Source organism: Notamacropus eugenii, chromosome 3 (assembly GCF_028372415.1).
Source record: "Notamacropus eugenii isolate mMacEug1 chromosome 3, mMacEug1.pri_v2, whole genome shotgun sequence".
In the NCBI taxonomy this organism is placed as follows: Eukaryota; Metazoa; Chordata; class Mammalia; order Diprotodontia; family Macropodidae; genus Notamacropus; species Notamacropus eugenii.
In genome coordinates, this window is record NC_092874.1 from 83,715,618 (window position 1) to 83,733,561 (window position 17,944).

The 17,944-nt window shown below is 37.7% G+C and overlaps 1 protein-coding gene across 10 annotated transcripts in view; it reads left to right on the plus strand.

The window, feature by feature from the left end:
- Window positions 1-17,944, plus strand: part of DIP2C (disco interacting protein 2 homolog C) — a 585,449-nt gene that overhangs the window by 374,850 nt on the left and 192,655 nt on the right. For 9 of the 10 annotated variants that reach the window (XM_072650057.1, XM_072650058.1, XM_072650062.1 and 6 more), the window contains 3 exons: window positions 1,633-1,767; window positions 5,627-5,746; window positions 7,687-7,884. In XM_072650057.1, coding sequence (XP_072506158.1) covers window positions 1,633-1,767; window positions 5,627-5,746; window positions 7,687-7,884 — 453 coding nt within the window. The remainder of the gene's footprint in view (window positions 1-1,632; window positions 1,768-5,626; window positions 5,747-7,686; window positions 7,885-17,944) is intronic. The other variant, XM_072650059.1, reaches the window with a different exon arrangement.

Genomic DNA, 17,944 nt, shown 5'->3' on the forward strand with positions numbered 1-17,944 from the left:
CATATCCAGAACATTTCATCCCATTATTGCCATCCTTTTGGTGGAGAGCATCTCCTCAACTGCCAGTGTGGATCTAGGTCCATCTTCAAAGCCTTTTCGTAAGCCCTGCCAAAGTTATTTTCCACTGACACAGTCTTAAAGAATCTAGCATCCCCCCATGCTCCAGTAAGGCATCCAAGTTGGACATCTCTGAAGGTACTAATGGGAGTTGTTACAAAAATCCTATTTTCGAGGAGGAAGAGGTATTCCCGTAATTGATTGTGTATACACAATCTACATCTGTCTATATGTATTGCCTCTCATGTTTCTTTTTGAGTAAACAATCCACCAGGGAAAACACTTCTCTTTAACATATAACACATTCGGTTGACCAATGTATTGTATGCCCAAACCTCCATGGCATGTCCAGCTCATCTGGAATAATGTCCCCCCCTCAAGTCCCCCAAACAAAAGAACCTTAGAAAGTTATTTTAAAAAGTGTTACTTATAGGACGTAAGAGAAAGTTACTGTCTGACTGAGATACATAACTTTCATGGTCTCTACAATTGCCACTTAAATCAAGTTTTTTTTAATTTTATATTTTTTATTTTGAACTTAAACATCCTCCAAAGAACATTTCCATAATACAACAAATCATAAAAAGAAGATTCTATATGATACTGTGACTCTTCAACCATACCACTGGTTTTTTTTTTAAAGGATATCATAATTTCTCCACATTGTTTCAAAACTGTCTTGCTTATCTGTGGTTTCCTTCTGAATTTCCTTTATTCTCTTCATTTTAAAAAATGTTACAGTGGCTCTTTGTTATTTAAAAACTATTACAGCTAACTCCCCTTCCCCTTTTATTTTCCCTCCTTCATTAGCTGTGGATAAAAAAGGGAGGTGGAGAAGGCTTGTTACAAATAAATACAGTCTAGCAAAATGAAACCATAGAATGGCCATATCTAAAAATGTATGTCTCTGCACCTTGTATCCATCACCTTCTTTTAGGAGGTGGGTTAACATGCTTTAAGTAAGATACCATAGTTAAAACACAGCCCTTTATTGTTCTGAGGATTCTGATTTATGAAATTTGCTCTGAAGTGTTACTAATTTTTATACCCAACAACTCGGCCTATCTTAAACTGAAAGGTATAATGGATCAAGACCCAGGCTTGAAGCTAGGCAGACCTGAGTTTGAGTGCTGTGTCTGATGCACACCAGCTTTGCTTCTTTGGCAAACTGCTTAGCTTTCTAGCATTCCAGATAGCCATGTAAGATTGTGAGTTACAGAGAAGGCACCAACTTACGTTGCTAGAGGGAGTTTTCTCACCAAGGAGCTCCTTCTACCAGTGAAATCACAGGTCCATCCCCCATCTCTGTTCCTAACGCATTTTAGCCCTGTTCTCTTTGGCTATCCCACTGTATCTCTTACTCATATCTACAAAAGTCTTGCCTCACCTTTGGTCCAGACTAATGCTCATCTGACCTGTTCAAAAGCAAAAGAAAAGATACCTGTTGATACCTGAATAATGACAGCACCTTCTTTTCCCAGGATGTAGTCCTGCCTCTTACCTGGTGGTCTAAATAACTTCATTAACCTTTATCATTCAAAAAGTAAAACCTACTAATTCATTATTTCTTCACAGAAAATCATTCCGCACCTCCTGATGTTACCACTTACACCTCAGAACACTCAATACAAGTTGAAAGACCTCAAGGATCGACATCATCACGGACAGCACCAAAGTATGGAAATGCTGAACTCATGGAGACTGGGGATGGTATGTCTTGTAATTTTTGCCCCTTGTTTCTCTCCCTTCTCTCCTTCTTTTGAGTTCTGATTTGCATTAACCCATCTTTCCACTCCCATAATTTGTGTGCTATAGACATCTGTTCCTTGTTTCTTCTGGCCGTATTTCACTCAGAAATGCATCCACAGCCCAATTTGCAGGATCTTTTTGAACCCCTCAAATCAGGTGGCATATGGAAAGCAAATGACAAGCTCCAAGAAGTGTTCATCAATGAGATATGATTTCTTAGAGGGGGGAAAAATGAAATTTGAGGAAGTTTAGTTGTGAAGAGAAGAAAGAAGACTCTGAGGACTTTGAGGCATTCCCAGATGTGTAATCAGGGTGGATGCAGGGATTAGACCTCAGATGTGGACCAGAGAGGTCAGGACAAAATTAAGTGGGAAATAAAAAAATGAACAGAAGGTGTTTGGGGCTCAGAAAAAGGAAAAAAATATGTAACACAAATCAGCCCAGTTGTGGTCAGATAAACCACCTGTTAAAAGCTACAATCTGCATAGTTTTCTTAGGATGTTGTTAGGTGTTGGAGCCTTATGCAGCTGATGAGAATGGGATCCATTAGAGAGCGGTTGGGCCCCAGCATCCATGGATCAAGTTCTTGAGTTTATTCTTCTACTTCCTTAAGCCTTGATCCTTTTAGGTAACACCTGGGCTCTGGTTGACAGAGCACAGGTTTACTTTTCTAGATGAATGTCTCACAAAATTTGGAGGTATAGATTTTTCAGCACCCTGACCCAGGGCCTGTGTAGTGTGGTGACAAATTAACCATAGTGGCAATCACTCTGATCCTTCTCTCTGTTCTTAAAACCGTCTGCCCTTCTACAAGCTACCTAATTCTTGTTTCCCTTCATGGTAAGATGGCAAGAAAGATAACTCCCAGGGGTACCCTAAGAATAAAATGATAAGGTATTTGGCAAAACTAATTGGGAAAGTAATTAAGTATTTGGGAAAAGGGATTGCAAATCTGTTAAGTTTGGGAACACTTGGGGTGTATTTTCTTTTGTAGGTGACAGGATTGAAATTGACAACCCCACAAAATGTGGGTACCAAAGGCATTAATTTTAAGCTGCTATCACTTACACCTCAGTACCAGAGAGTAAAGGAGGGAACCACTGGCATTGGGCTCTTATTACATGGCATGGATGAATTTTTTTATGATTAAACAGACAGATGGATAAATATCATCCCCTGTTGTGACCAATGACATGCTTTTTTGCAGGAGCTGAGCATGCCAAAAATGCTGCAAAATTAAAATGATAAAGAAAAGAATTTGGCACAAGTTCATTGTTTTAATGTTTAGGTGCCAAATTAGTTAAGTACATTGAAATAATTCATTACTGAGTATCTTAGTAGCAGGACAACTATCACCTGAATTGGGCTGAAAATAGATACCTAATTAAGTAATACATACATACATACATATATATGTATATATGTTAATATGTGTGAAACTATCCCACATGCTAAGAGGAAGAAGCATGGTTCAGTGATACACTGGTTTTGAATTTGGAGAAATTCAGTTCAGATCTTGGCCCCACTTCATGAGGTGAATGACCTTGGACAAGACACTTTGATTTTCTGAGTTTCAGCTTCCTCTTCTGTAACAGAAGAGGGTTTGACTTGAGCAGTTCTTAACCTGCGAGCCAAGGACATAACATTTTTTTGATAACCATATTTCAATATAATTGTTTTCCTTTGTACTCCTGTACACTTCCCCCTCCCCCCCCATTTAAAAACATTATTATCCTAAGGGTCTGCTGGTTTCAAGAGATTGCTAAAGGGTTCCATAACAAATACAAAGGTTAAGAGCCCTTGGATTAATTGACCTCTAAATTCCCTTGTATGTAGTTCTAAATCTAGGATAGTCTCCATCTTATGCCTTTTTTTCCATTTTTTACTTTGTTTTAATCCTGTGCTAAATGTATTATTTATGCAGCTGATTTTTACTGTTGTTATTAGTACTCAGAGTTTTCTATGTGCAGTTGCTCAGTGTTTCACTCATGAGGAGCCTGATGGGATGACCCATGAGTCATTAGATACAAATTACCCCAGTGTTCCTTGCTGTTGTTTGGGGACACAGCCCTTATGTTTAAGGGAGAGTTCTTGTTTGCTGAAACTTTCTATCTTGAAAGGAAACTATGTATATGTTTGAAAACTACCAGAGAAAAACTCTTTGATTAATAGTATTTAGTTCTTGAGTTTTGGCAACACATTCCTGAAAAACTTGTGTTTAGTTCTGGATAAGACAATATAAATTAATAGCATTTATTTTCCTTCAGTGATTATTAAGAAAAAGTACCTCCACCTCAATACCATAGTTCGTATTCACCTATAGGATGACTAAAACACATACTAACCCATCGATCTATTTCTAGTCTTTTACATGAATAGACTTTTCTTTCATAGTCAATATATTACTTCTGTTCAGGTTCTTGGATGAGTCTGCTGGTCTCCCTGAGCTTAGGCAGACTTTGTACTTTGATAAATACCACCCATGAGCTTGTGAGCCACCACCTAAATGCCTGTTTGTGAGAATCTCAGTACTATTTCTTTTAAGTTTTCCTTCACCCACTTCCATTTTAGCTGAAGATTTAATTTTGAACTTCATTTGCTCCTGTCATTAACTTAATAATCAAATGTGCCACCAGAATGTGATAGATTGGCTATTCTTGGCTTAGGAAAGTCTAAGGCATAAGTGTAATGGAATTCTACAAGGTTTTTTTTTCCCTAAAAAACAAGGTACTTGGAAAATTCTACAGTTTATCTCTTCTGCTCACCTATTGAAAACTAGTTTGAATTGTCCTGGAAGCAAAAAAATGAAACTTTTACAATGATTGTTGAAAGCATTGTTTATAAAGTGCATGCTAAATGGATATGTGTTCTACCATCTTGTATGGATAGTAGACGGAATATAGTGGGTATGGCAGTGCTTCATTATAGTAACATACTTACATAAAACTTTAATGTTTAAAAAGCAGGTTATGGAATTCACTTTTGTTTGATTCACACAACAATGCTGTAAGGCAGACACCGTTGGTGTTCGCATCTCCATTTTACAGAGGAGGAAACTGAGGCTCACAGAGGATAAATGATTTGCCTACAATTTCCCATCTCATAAATATTGGATCTGGGTCCGAAGACCAAAGCCCATATCTTTCATGATGCCATGACCTATGCTTATTCCAATGGGCAAAACTTATTTCTCCTTATTGGGACAACATTGACAACAAAGTATCACTATACATATTAAATCATAGGGTCTTGGCCTATGATTGCATTGATAGAGAAAACCCTCCTTAATGAGGGAACTTTTTCTTCCAATATCAGGTGACACCATCTTTGTTACTTGTAGTTTTAGAGTTACCTGACTTACTCAAGGTGATGCAGCCATGATGTCAGAGGTGGGTCTTCCTGGCTTCAAGGCCAACTTTGTACTCCACCATGCTGCCTCTCCTACCCCACATGTTAAGGGTTGGGAATTGGGCCAAGGTCATCATTAGCAATGAAAATTTGATCACAGGCTACTCCCACCATAGAATCCACATAAAAAGACATAAAATAGTATCACATAATAGAGTCAGTCTACTTCATCTTTATTTTTTTTCTCTCTGGGTATACACTTGTTCAGCTAAACATACTTATCTCTGTCCTCTCAGTATCCTGATTCAGAGTAGGGTGTCAACTTGTTTGTTTGTTTGTTTTTAATTTTCTAAACAACCCCAGATCTAGGAATCAAGCTCTTGTTTTATTGCCAATGATTGCCATGTTTCCTTGTTTAAATCCTGAGTTGCCTGGAAGCTATCTCATGTCTCCCATGGTCCCTATTCTCCAGGAGTACCTGTGAGCAGCCGAGTGTCAGCAAAGATTCAACAGCTGGTCAATACCCTCAAACGGCCCAAACGACCTCCGTTACGAGAATTCTTTGTAGATGATTTTGAGGAATTGTTAGAAGGTAAAAAAAAAAAAAAAGAAAAAAGAAAAATTTTTTTTGGCTTTTGGATGTTGTTAAAATGCTATAAACTGTAATAATATTGTTTCTACCAGAGCTATTATCTTTAAAAGAAGAGCATCTCATCCCCTAAGATGATAAGACTTTAGTAAAGAAAGCTCAGATGAAATGAAGGCCTCTAATGATCACCTTGAGCTATGAGCCAGATGCTTGGTGACTCAGGATAGTGATCCCAAATTGATTATTTGGTGCATCACCCTCAGCAGTTTGTGATTCTGTCATCTGAGCCAAGGCTCCTCTGAGACTACTGTATTATTTCAGAGGGGGTGTGAATTATGGGACAACCTAATTCACAGGAAAGAATGTTTCTCAGTGTGAGGGTATATTTCCAGAGTGAAACACGATGCTACCATTTTTCTCCTTTTCTTGTCCTGGTGTAAAAAATGTGAGTTCCTGGCAACAAAAGACTGGATGTTTGATTTTCTTTTTTAAAAAAAGAATAAAAATCAGAAGAAGTGATAGATGCATGTAGAAAAGGAAATCTACTTGTTCAAATGAAATTGATCTTAAAGATGAAATCTGTATGCAGTCGTTGGTCTTAGACATCAGTTGTGATATGGTGAGAACAGGTATTATCATCTTGTTCTGTGGGTAACTAGTTCCTGGACAATTATAAGCCATAAAAGATTCTATAAGGATAAAAGTTGTTACCTGCCTTCATCTTCCTAATCCGAATAATTAAACTGAAAGCATTTTATTGTTAAGGTTATGTTAGAGCTTTACTTAACATAAGAGCCTTCCTCCCCCTGACCCCCTCCACCTCCCCGTACTCCTTTGGTAGTTACTAGTGGAAATATTTATCTTCTTGAGTGAGGGTAAAAATATGCTTTTGCAAAAACAAGTACTAATAAGACTTTGAAGAACCTAAAGTAATTTTTTCTGGGCTGATGACCTTCCTCCTTCTGAATATTATTGATATTCTGGCACAAATGGTTCTTCTAGGTCTGTTGTTTCACTGCATCAGTTCATGTAAGCTTTTCCCTGTCTTTTTTGTAATCATCCATTTCCTCATCTTACAGCACAAAAGTATTCATTTCATCACACTGAAATACCACACTTTAGCCATTCCTCAATTGGTGAGCATTCCCTTACTTTCCAGGTTTTTGCCACCATAGAAAGAGCTGCTATAAATAAATATCTTTGTACTTAAAGGACTCTTTTTTGGACTCTCCTCTTCTTTGACCTCTTTTGAATATAGGTCTACCAGACACAATGGTATAGCTGAGCCAAATGACTTGCGCTCCTTAGTAACTGTGTATTTTTCCAAATTGCTTTCCAGAACGCTTGTACACATTCATGAGTCCACCAGCAATGCATCCATATGCATTTTTCCCCACAGTCCCTCCAACATTTATCATGTTTCTTTTTTTCTTTATCTCTGCTACTCTGATGGGCATGAGATGAAATCTCAGAACTGTCAAGTACTTTTTCACATGGCTATAGATAATCTCAGTTTCTTCCTTGGATCATATCCTTAGACGATTTATCACTTGGGGAATGGCAATTTTTCTTATAAATTTGAGTAGTGTAACCATAAAGGTTATGACACTTGGATTAGGAAAGATATGTTTTAAAATTTTGCCTCTTGTCAGTCAGCAAACATACTTGTGGTTTTCCTAAGACTCTTTGATGTGTGTGTGTGTGTGTGTGTGTGTGTGTGTGTGTGTGTGTAAAATAAAATGCATAGCCTTTTTATCTGTGAAAATGATGGCACTGCCCAAAACTCTGCCTTCTGAGAAGTATGCATACATAGCTCCTCCCACATAATGAGTTTAACTTTTCCTTTTTTTAAATTTCTGTACTGCTTTGAAAAAAGTCTGAATTTTACACATATTAATAGTATTTATATGAAACTAATTCTGATTTTGTAATTCACATACAAGTTCAACAACCAGATCCAAATCAACCAAAGCCAGAAGGAGCACAGATGTTGGCAATGCGTGGGGAACAGCTGGGTGTGGTAACAAATTGGCCGCCATCGTTAGAAGCAGCATTACAACGATGGGGGACCATTTCACCAAAGGCCCCTTGCCTAACCACTATGGACACAAATGGAAAACCACTGTACATTCTTACTTATGGTAAGTAATTCCACAATGCTGTTTTTTACCATATTCCATTATACTGGTTCTTCCTCTATGTAGGGGTCCTTCTGTCTTACCTTCCTTTTCCTGCCCTCTTAGATGTAGATGTTCTCCCAAGGTTCTGTTATTGGCCTTCCTCTGCCTCTACAGTTCCTCTGTGGAATGTACCTACCATTCCTTAAGCTTATCCAGTTTTATAACTTAAACTATCCCCTCTAGGGATAGTTGATTCTGACTCTTAGGACTCTGTGCTGTGTAACTTTAGCCTTGCAATCTTTCCAGCTAGATGGTGCAGTGAATAGAGTGATGGGCCTGAAGTCAGGAAGACTTATCTTCTTGAGTTCAAATCTAGCTTCATACTTGCTGTGTGACCCAGGACAAGTCACTTAGCCTTATTTGCCTTAGTTTCTCATCTGTCAAATGAGCTGAAGGAAGAAATGGCAAAGCACTCCATTATCTTTGCCCAGAAAACCCCAAATGGGGTCACAAAGAGTCAGGCATAACTGAAAAATAACTCTTCCCAAGCTCCAAACATAGATTTCTCTCTGTTTCATGTACATCTCTACCTGAAAGGTTTATTATCACCATGAACTCAACATGTATAGAAATAAACTCACCATTTTGCTCCATCTAGAAAATAACTTATCCTAGTATCCCAGTTATTTTTTTTTAATTGCATCACCATGCTTCCAAACTGATTGCCTTAGAATCCTCTTTGACTCATCTTTTGCCTTCCCTCACTATATTCAATTAGTCATTAAGACTTGTCAATTCTACTCCCATAGGATCTCTCCCATTGGTCCTTTTCTTTCCTTTTCCCCAGCCTAGTTTTCTTTGTTTCTTTGCTTTCTTGCTTGGACTCTCTCAATAAAGCCTGTAGTAGTAGATCTACCTGCAATCAGGCCTTCTTGATTCCCTTTTAGCTAAAGTGATCTCTGCTGCCTTTATCTTCCTTTCTTTGGGGAATTTCTCTCCTACTGTCTTGAATCATAGTAAATTATATACCTGGTTGGTTCATCTCTCCTATATTATAAATTCTTTAAGGATAATGACTGTGTCTTACTCATGTTTGACTCTTCCATGGAAGGAAGTACTTTTCACATAGTATGCATCATTAAATATTTATTGAAGAAGTGAATGAATATTGCATTCTGAAAGTCATCCCTTCACTTTCCTGTGCCCACTCAGACTGTTTAAAAAAAACAGCAAACAGCAATTGCTTTTGACTTGTGACAGTCATCCTTCAAAGATGTTTCTTATGGGGAAAAAAAAGTCCAATCACCTATTTTTAAAAGTAACCGTGTATGCATCAGTTTTATAGTGAGTAAGAAACTACATCTTAGGCTATTTATGAACAAAGTGTTGCTCTTAGAATCAGGTAGAAGAACTTGCTACTGGTATCATTTAATAGAAGTGTCAGCAGGTCATTGATTTCATGCTAATTGCAGATTAGAAATTCTAATAAGGTGAGGGTTTTTTGCTTGATGTATAATTAACAACTCCTACCTGGAGAGCAGTACTACTCTACGCTGAGTGCCCCCTGACCTCCTTTAACATGAAAACAGGGACAATACAGTGGTCTCAAGGCTCAAACAAGTTCTGTTTGCCACCTGACACACATACCTGGGGATAAGGAAACTCCTCCTTTTATACTAAGCCCTTGAGAAACTGGTCCTTCACTACCTATATACATGCCAGTTTCATGAATGAGGACAGTATACAATATTTTGTTACTGGAATTTATTTTTAAAAAATTTTTGTGAATTTTAATAGTTTCCCTCAATTAGCTGAGAATTAAATATTTTTTAATATTTCTCTCTTGAAAGGCTTCCACAGAAAACACAGCTGATTTGAAGTTAGGAGAGTTGAGATGGTCAGTGCTTGTTGGGTGGGCCAAAACTGACAATACCAGGCCACACTGCAAAGAGACCTGGAGGAACATTGCTTTTCTCTGAGTTTAACCTTGTGGCAATGAGTCATGGGACTAGGCTCAGCCAGTCTTGTGTGCCTGAAACACATGATTGTGTTATTCTTTTCATTAATATTTGACTGCCCATGTAGTATGCCAGGAACTGAAGAAAGTACTTAGCCTTCAGCCATATTCTTTAAGCCCTAACAAGGTTTAGGCCAAGAATCTGAACAGAAACATGGGAAAAAGTAAAAGATGTATGTTTAACAATCTGTGGAATGATGAAAAATGGGGTAGAATCCAAGTAAAAAAATTGACAGGTGAATAAATGGAGGACTTGAGTTTTAATGGGGTATTTGAGACAGAAGAGGAATTTTTTTTATCTTATGCTTGTAAGTTTTGTCCTATTTATATGATGCATGTGTGTGCACACTGTAGCACACAGAAACAGCATAACGTGGTGGACAGAGGACTAACCTGGATTTGGAGTCAGGTTCAATCACTTACTAGCATCATGATCCTCAGGTGGCAGCTAGAGGTGCAGCAGATAGAGCACTGGGCTTGGAGTCAGGAGGACTCATCTTCATGAGTTCAAATCTAGCCTTAGATACTTACTAGCTGTGTGACCCTGGGCAAGTCACTTCACCTTGTTTGCCTTATTTGGTTCATCTGCCAGATGAGTTGGGGAAGGACATGGCAAACCACTCCAGTATCTTTGCCAAGAAAATTCCAAATGGGCTCATGAACAGTCAGCAACAATGATCTCAGATAGTCCCTTAATCTCTCTCAGGCACAGTTTCTTCATCTGTAAAATGTATCTAATAATACTATCTACTTCACAAGGTTGTGTCGAGGACCACATGAGATAATTTATGGAAAGCGCTCCCTAAATGTCATTTGTTATGAGCATAATACACCTGGGAATGAAGTGAATAAATGAAGCAAGGTGGGGCGGGAAAGTCAAATGAGACAAGAGGGAGAGATAAAGGAAGTGTGGTTGAATTAAACCTTTCACACTGAAAACAAGTTGATGGACTTTGGCTTTAGGCTTCAACCCAGAAAAACTGAGTCATTCTGTTAGGTCATCGCTGAGATTGTGTCTTCCTGTTGGACATGTTTGGCCATTATCGCTGCATGTGTGTGGTGTGGCCCCAGGTTCACAAACTTGGTCACCCTCATGCCCTCTCTCGTTGTTCCTCCAACAACAAATCACGGGGATTAGGTTAAAAGGATTCTGATGTTTTTGTGCAGCTTCCACCTCCAGAATGGAAATAGGATTTATTTCCTGCTCTCTGTAAATAGTGTACAACTTTTAGTATTTTTAAAGAATTTTATTACTGTGTACTAGAAGAAAAATCAGAATGGAATAATGATGATAGCCAACGTTTATATCACACTTTGGGGTTTACCAAGTGCTTTACAGATATTATTTGATCTTTACAGATCCTGTTTGAAGTAGGTGCTGTTATATTCCCCACTTTACAAATGAAGAACTTGAGGCAGTCAGAGGTGAAGTGACTTGCCCAATGTCAAACAATTAATGTTTATCCAAGGCCAGATTTGAACTCAGATTTTCTGATGAGTCTAGAAAGAGTACTTAAATTTGAAGTCACAAGACCTGATTTTCAATGTCAGCTCTGTAACTTGTGACCTTGTGACCTTGGACAAGTCATTGACCCTCTTTAGCCCTCAGTTTCATTATCTGTAAAATAAGTGTGCACTTTTGAATTAATGGAGTTCAAAGGTCCTTTTCAACTAAAAACAAACAAACAAACAATGATTTTATGAAACATAATGAGAGAAACTAATAAAAAAAACTTAAGGAAAGTTACAGAATCTGGTATTTGGCATTTAATCCTGGTTTTACTTGCACATTTATAGGAAGCACCATTTGGTCTCTTTTCTTTTTGTGGTTTACCCTATACTCTTTCAATCATCTAGCCTATTGCAAATCTGTGATCTCTAGCTGATAAATACATATTCGGCAATGCTATAGAAATCTTAGCTTTTATAGAGTTCCCTTCCCCAACCCTCATTAAGTTCCTGACTCCCATTTCTAAGATATCCTCAATTTGAACCCTTTTATACTCCATGACTTTGGCAGGAGTCATATGACTTCTCTTGGCATTTGGGATAAGGAAGAATTATGCTTCCTTAAGACTTCCATTTCAGCTGTCTAAAGTTGAGTCTCTGATCCTGGATATTAACTGCCTTTTGACTTTGGGAGCTTTCCTAGCTGGACATGATTGCCTTATTCATCTGACACTATCAGCATTAAGTTGACTTCCTTCCTTCATGGCCATAGACTTCCATGTGATCTCTCTCCCTCTGGATGCCCTATGACATTGGGACTTCAGGAATCTTTTGCACTTTTCTCTATTGAGACTACTTTCCCCATGCTCTAAATATGTGACCCTGTAATTGATCCCGTGTAGTCTCCTTCCAGGATACTCTTATTTGCCATTTGAAATCCTATCCCTCCATAATGTTCCCTCGCACCCCGGTTCTCACTTCAGGCCTTCTATACACCCATCTTACAGATAAAAGTAGTAAAAATGGATACAGCATGAGCTCAGTTAATAGTAGATTCCTTTCTCAGCCATTCTTGCTCCATCCTTCCCCGAGTCTCATTATACTGAGTCATGACTCAGGTCCCTCTTCTGATTGTGGTTTTTTCAAGGAAAAAAATATGCATACTTGACACTCATGGTATACATAATATTAGACACATTTCTCCTCCATTAAGTGCAGGGTTTTACACATAATGAACTGGTTCATCAGTTATTGCTTGTATGAAATGCCTATTTTCTTTTTATCTTTTAGTTAATTGACTCATTGATTCAGGTGTAATGAATAAAAGGAAATGTACATGTACAAAGTCTAAGTAGGAAATATTTGGAATGTGGGCCATGCCCATCCATTGAGAGAAGGACTGAGCCCATCTGGCATAAATATTAACAAGTAGGTACTCGCCATCTTAGACAAAAATCTAACTTCTCTGCTTCAGAGACCAGGCTTATATTAAGGAAATATTACCATTACTAATCAGCATAATTGCATAATTTAGAAGTAAGTTTAGTCATCTGCCAACAACTTAAGGATTTTCTAACCACCGAGAAGGGAAAGCAGCTATGTTATGATAGTGTTCATACTTGCACACTCACACATATGTAAGTACCTATACATAAATCTATGTGTACAGATAACAGCATGTATATGTTTATTTGCAAATATAGCTATCAAATGAAAGAGAATACATTTAGGTGGTTTGCAAAATCTTAAAGCAGTATACACATTTCAACTATATACGTGCATACACAGTCACACATAACTATTCAACTTTAAGCACCAGCATGTCTGTACCAATCCACCTTGGTATTTTCCACAAATTTCCTGATGACATAATTTCTTTGAACACTCCAGATTGCTTTATATGAGTGTGAACGTGCAGCTGACCTCATCTAGCTGGAGCCTAACAGCTGATAACTTCTGTTCCTAGTTACAGTTCTTAGTTTATCAAAGAATGTTAAAGAAAGAATCAAGAATAACTGCTGACCTCATTGCCATATTCATTGGGCACCATGTTGGTATGATTAAAAGAGATTAATATTGCCGGGTGTTACTCAGCAATCATTCAGTAAATGCTGATGCTTATGTTCTTGGCCTAATGATTTATTGACAACTGAAATCTGCTGTCCTACTTACTGACTTATTATAGACTCAGAATCATAACCATTGAATCTGATTAATAACTATTAAATATAATCCATAACCTAGTGTGTGGAGGGGCATGCTACTGGGTGCTGGGGTCATCTGAAGACAGAAAATTGAAACACCCTGCCCTCAAAGGTCTCCTAGCCCAGAAAGAAGGACAAGACTAATGCATAGATATTCAAGGTTTAACCTTGTGGGAGAGAAAAAAGGATTTCTAAATGGGAAAAAATGAAGGAAGGGGAGACCAGAACGGATGTGGCATCTGCCTTGGGCTTTCAGGACAGGCAAGACTGCCAGAGGTAGAGTTAGAGGAGGAGACTATTTTAGGCATGGGGGACAACCCATGCAAAACAAGAAAGCTTAAAAGGGAAGGATGAAAACAGGGTTTGGCAGGCGCCACACCAAGTCATGTTTAATGGGAACAGTACAAGACAGAATAGAGTGTGTCTGATTCATTCAAGTATTTATGGCTAGCTGCCTCCCCCGTCTTTCTTTTTCTCATAGTCTGTGTTCTCAGGAAACTTTGGGTTTAATTGAGAAGATTAAACTGAAAAGGAATATTAAGGTGAGGGTATATTCATTTGATTGATTAAGTGTCCAGTTGTGTGGTATAGGAAGTAACTATAGGCCTGGCAAAATTTCCACAGCTTCTTTCTCTCTCTCTCTCTCTCTCTCTCTCTCTCTCTCTCTCTCTCTCTCACACACACACACACACACACACACACGCAGGCATGCACACACATACATACATACACGTGTGCGCGGATGCACATGCACACACAATCACAACTAGCACTTTCCTTTTTTAAATTTTAACTTAAAAAGTCAAATAAGAAAGATTACTTCCTACCAAGCACCATGCCATTGTGCCAAGCCCTGGGAACACAATTAAAACAAAAAAGAAAGATAGCCCCTGCCCTCAAGGAATTTACATTTTGTTGGAGGAAAGATGATATATAAGAAGTTGAAAAGGTGAGGGAAGAAAGATAAAAATTCATGTTAGCCTGTCAAAGGTAGAATTTGTGAGATTAGAAGTGGGAGATACTTCCCAGTGTGAGAAATTGAGGAGGTAAAGGGTGAAGCATTTATTTTTTTCTCCCCTCCACTTTTCCCCTTCCACTGGAAAAAAAAAGGGAGGAGGGACGGAAAATCCCTGAAGCATGGAAGGAAATTGGGGAAAGATTAAAAAACCTATATGTGCAAAAACATTTTATAGCAGCTTTTTTTGTTGTGATCTTTCTTTAATAAATGGGGATAATAATACCCATGGGACTTATTATATGGTTATTATAAAGATCCAATGGGATAATGCATATAAAGCACTTTATAAATCTTAAAGTTCTACATAAATGTCTGTCATTATAATAATATTCTTTTCATAATCATCATTGTTAATAAAAGACTTCAAGAGTCTAGAGGATGAGAATGTTGTTCTATTTCTGAATAGCTAGGGAAAACCATCATGGAAAAATCAGATTATTGCACGGGGACTCTGTGTATGCTACCAGACTGTGTGCTCCCCCACAGCAAGGACCTTGTCTTTCATTTTCTCCTAAGTCTCCCACAGTGTCACAATGCATAGTTCTGGATACACAGCTGGAATCCACTAAAGGCTTCTTGATGGAATACTTTCTGGGCTTCCCTAATGAGCTGATAGTAACAGAAGCCTCATATAGTAGTAGCCTGTTCAGTCATTTCAGTCATGTCCAACTCTTCATGGCCCCATCTGAGGTTTTCTTGGCAAAGTTACTGGAGCCGTTTGCCATTTCCTTCTCCTGCTCATTTGACAGATAAGGAAAGTGAGGAAAACAGGGTTAAGCGATTTGCCCAGGGTCACACAGCTAGTAAGTGTCTGAGGCCAGATTTGAACTTATGAATGAATCTTCCTGACTCTAGGCTTGGCACTCTATGCAGTGTGCTATCTAGTTGCCCCCATGTAATAGCCTAGCCCATATAATTTCCAAAACCTCCATTACCTCTTCCCAACAACCCTGTAAAGAAATTAGGATACATATTATTATATCACATCACCTGAAATGAGACATATATATTTGATTTCCAAATAATCTCAATGTATACACTAAACCTAAGCATCTTTGACTAGTTAATGCCTTTGTTATATTTATTCAATCAGAGTTTCATTCCACTTACCTAAATTTTATTTAGAGAGGGACATTCAGATTTGGAAAAATGATTCTAAGTCAATCCAAGTAAAGATGTTGACCACTACTGCCTACCATATAATTAACATTACAGTTTAAAAAGCCATTTTCTTTTTTATCTTTCCATACCTCTAGGCTCATACCTAATTTGCTTTTCATTTTTGCTCTGAGTCCTCCTGGCATTTTTGTTTTTACTCCTTCCTGTGCAAATTTATGCTATAATGTCTTTGGTTAAGATTTTCCCATAGTTGAAATAGCTTTTTTTTTCAGCTTCTAACTTCACCAAGGGTTCTGATTTTCTTCTATGTCTGTAACTCTGCCAAGATCTACTAATTTTGTTTTGTTTGTATTTTCTCCCCCAAAGTATCCATGTCATTGATCCATGGATGGGATTAATGAAATTGTATAATTTATATATATAATATATATATTATGTATATCATATATATGTTTTATATATATGATATATAATTTGTACAATGTAGCAATTATATTACTATTCCTGTAGGTCTCCAAATATGTTCTAATTTCTAACACAGTTTGTTGGTGCTTTCCTTAATTAAGATAGAGATAAGGCTTTGTGTTTGATATCTAACAAAAATCTAAATGTTTTATATTGCCTCTAATATTAATTTCACTCATTAAAGTTTTAACTTACTTAGAAAGCATGTAGCCTTAATAAGTCCGATTTGTTTCCCTTCTGATTGTATATTCAGCTGATAATGGATTTATTATTAAGCATTTTGTTATTCTTTCATGGACTTGATGGGTTTTTGCTTTCATATGTACTTTCATCATTTAAATAGGGATTACTAATAGATTTATCTAAAAAACTGTTCCCTAACTGGGTTAATCTTTATATTATCTTTGCATCATATCTCATTATTAAATTAACAGATACGTCTGATTGAGCATCCCAATTTAACCTTTTGCAATGATTTGAATGATTTTGCCAACCATTTGGAACATACTGTGAATCAATTTTGAGAGACATGGAAGAGGGAAGGCAGGTTAGAGTTTATTTCTGTGCTGTGTTTAATTTCTACTGCCTAAATCACTGGAATTGGAAATTCTTTAAAGAAGAAAGTTCAGTTTTCACTGAGAATAGGTAGGCCTTGTAATGAGATGTTTTGGGGAAATTATCAGGCTGGGAGCCAAGAGACCTGGTTTCTGGCACTAGCTTTCCACCAACTAGTTTTATCAGCCAAAGATAAGTCCCTTTATCCACTCTGGCCTCATGCTACTGCCTACTTGCATTTCCTCAAACACACTGCCCCATGTCCCATTTCTATACCTTTTCACTGGCTGTTCTCCACGTCTGAAATTTTCTCCCCTTGGATTCTCTTGCTTCCTTCAAGTCTCAGCTGAAAGCCCATCTTCTCCAGGCTGACTTTCCCGGTCCTCTCAGCTGCCAGTACCTCCCCCTCCCAGATTACTTTCTAGCTACTCTGTATGTATTTATGTACCTATTTATTTACATGTTTTCTCCCCCATTCAAATGTATGCTCCTTGAGGTAGGGATTGTTTTTTGCCTTTCTTTGTACCCTCAGAATTTAGCACAATGCCTGGAGTATTGTTGGTGCTTAATAAATAATTATTGGCTGTCTCTAAAATGGTAGAATTGGACTAGGTCTCTGAGGACTCTGGGAATCTCTGTGCTTTTAATGAAAATGAGAAGAAGTATAAAAACTAATGACTGCAAGTGCAAGGTCCGGGAATTTGTTGACTTGAATATATGTGTGTGTATATATATATATATATATATATATATATACACATATATTGTGTATATATGTACTATTCTTGAATGGAATAATTTCCCATAGCATAAAAAAGCAAAAGGATATATGTTTCATTCATAATAAAAATTTTACGTCCCAAAATAGTTTTTTTCCTACAGAGCAACAGAAACAATCTTAAAAACTTCTTCATTCAATACAAGTAATGTAGATAATAAATTACTCGTAACTAGTTAACTGGAGCAGACAAATATTTTCAGCTATGTTTATTATACTCTTTGGCTTGTGGGTGGAGAGAAAGTGGGTGGTTGTAGAGGGTTCCCCTCCCCCCGTTTGCCTGACACAGCAAAGCCTACTGTTTGATTGGTTGTTGTCAGGGAAACCATCTTGCTAAGTGAAGCCCAAATGTCTCATGTCTGTCCGTGTGGTATTTTGGGCTCATCTCTTTCCTTCTCCCTCTCAGACTTGTCCATGTGCCATTTGCAGCCCTCTAATTAGAGGTAGGTAAGAACAACGAAGACGGTTTCTGTATT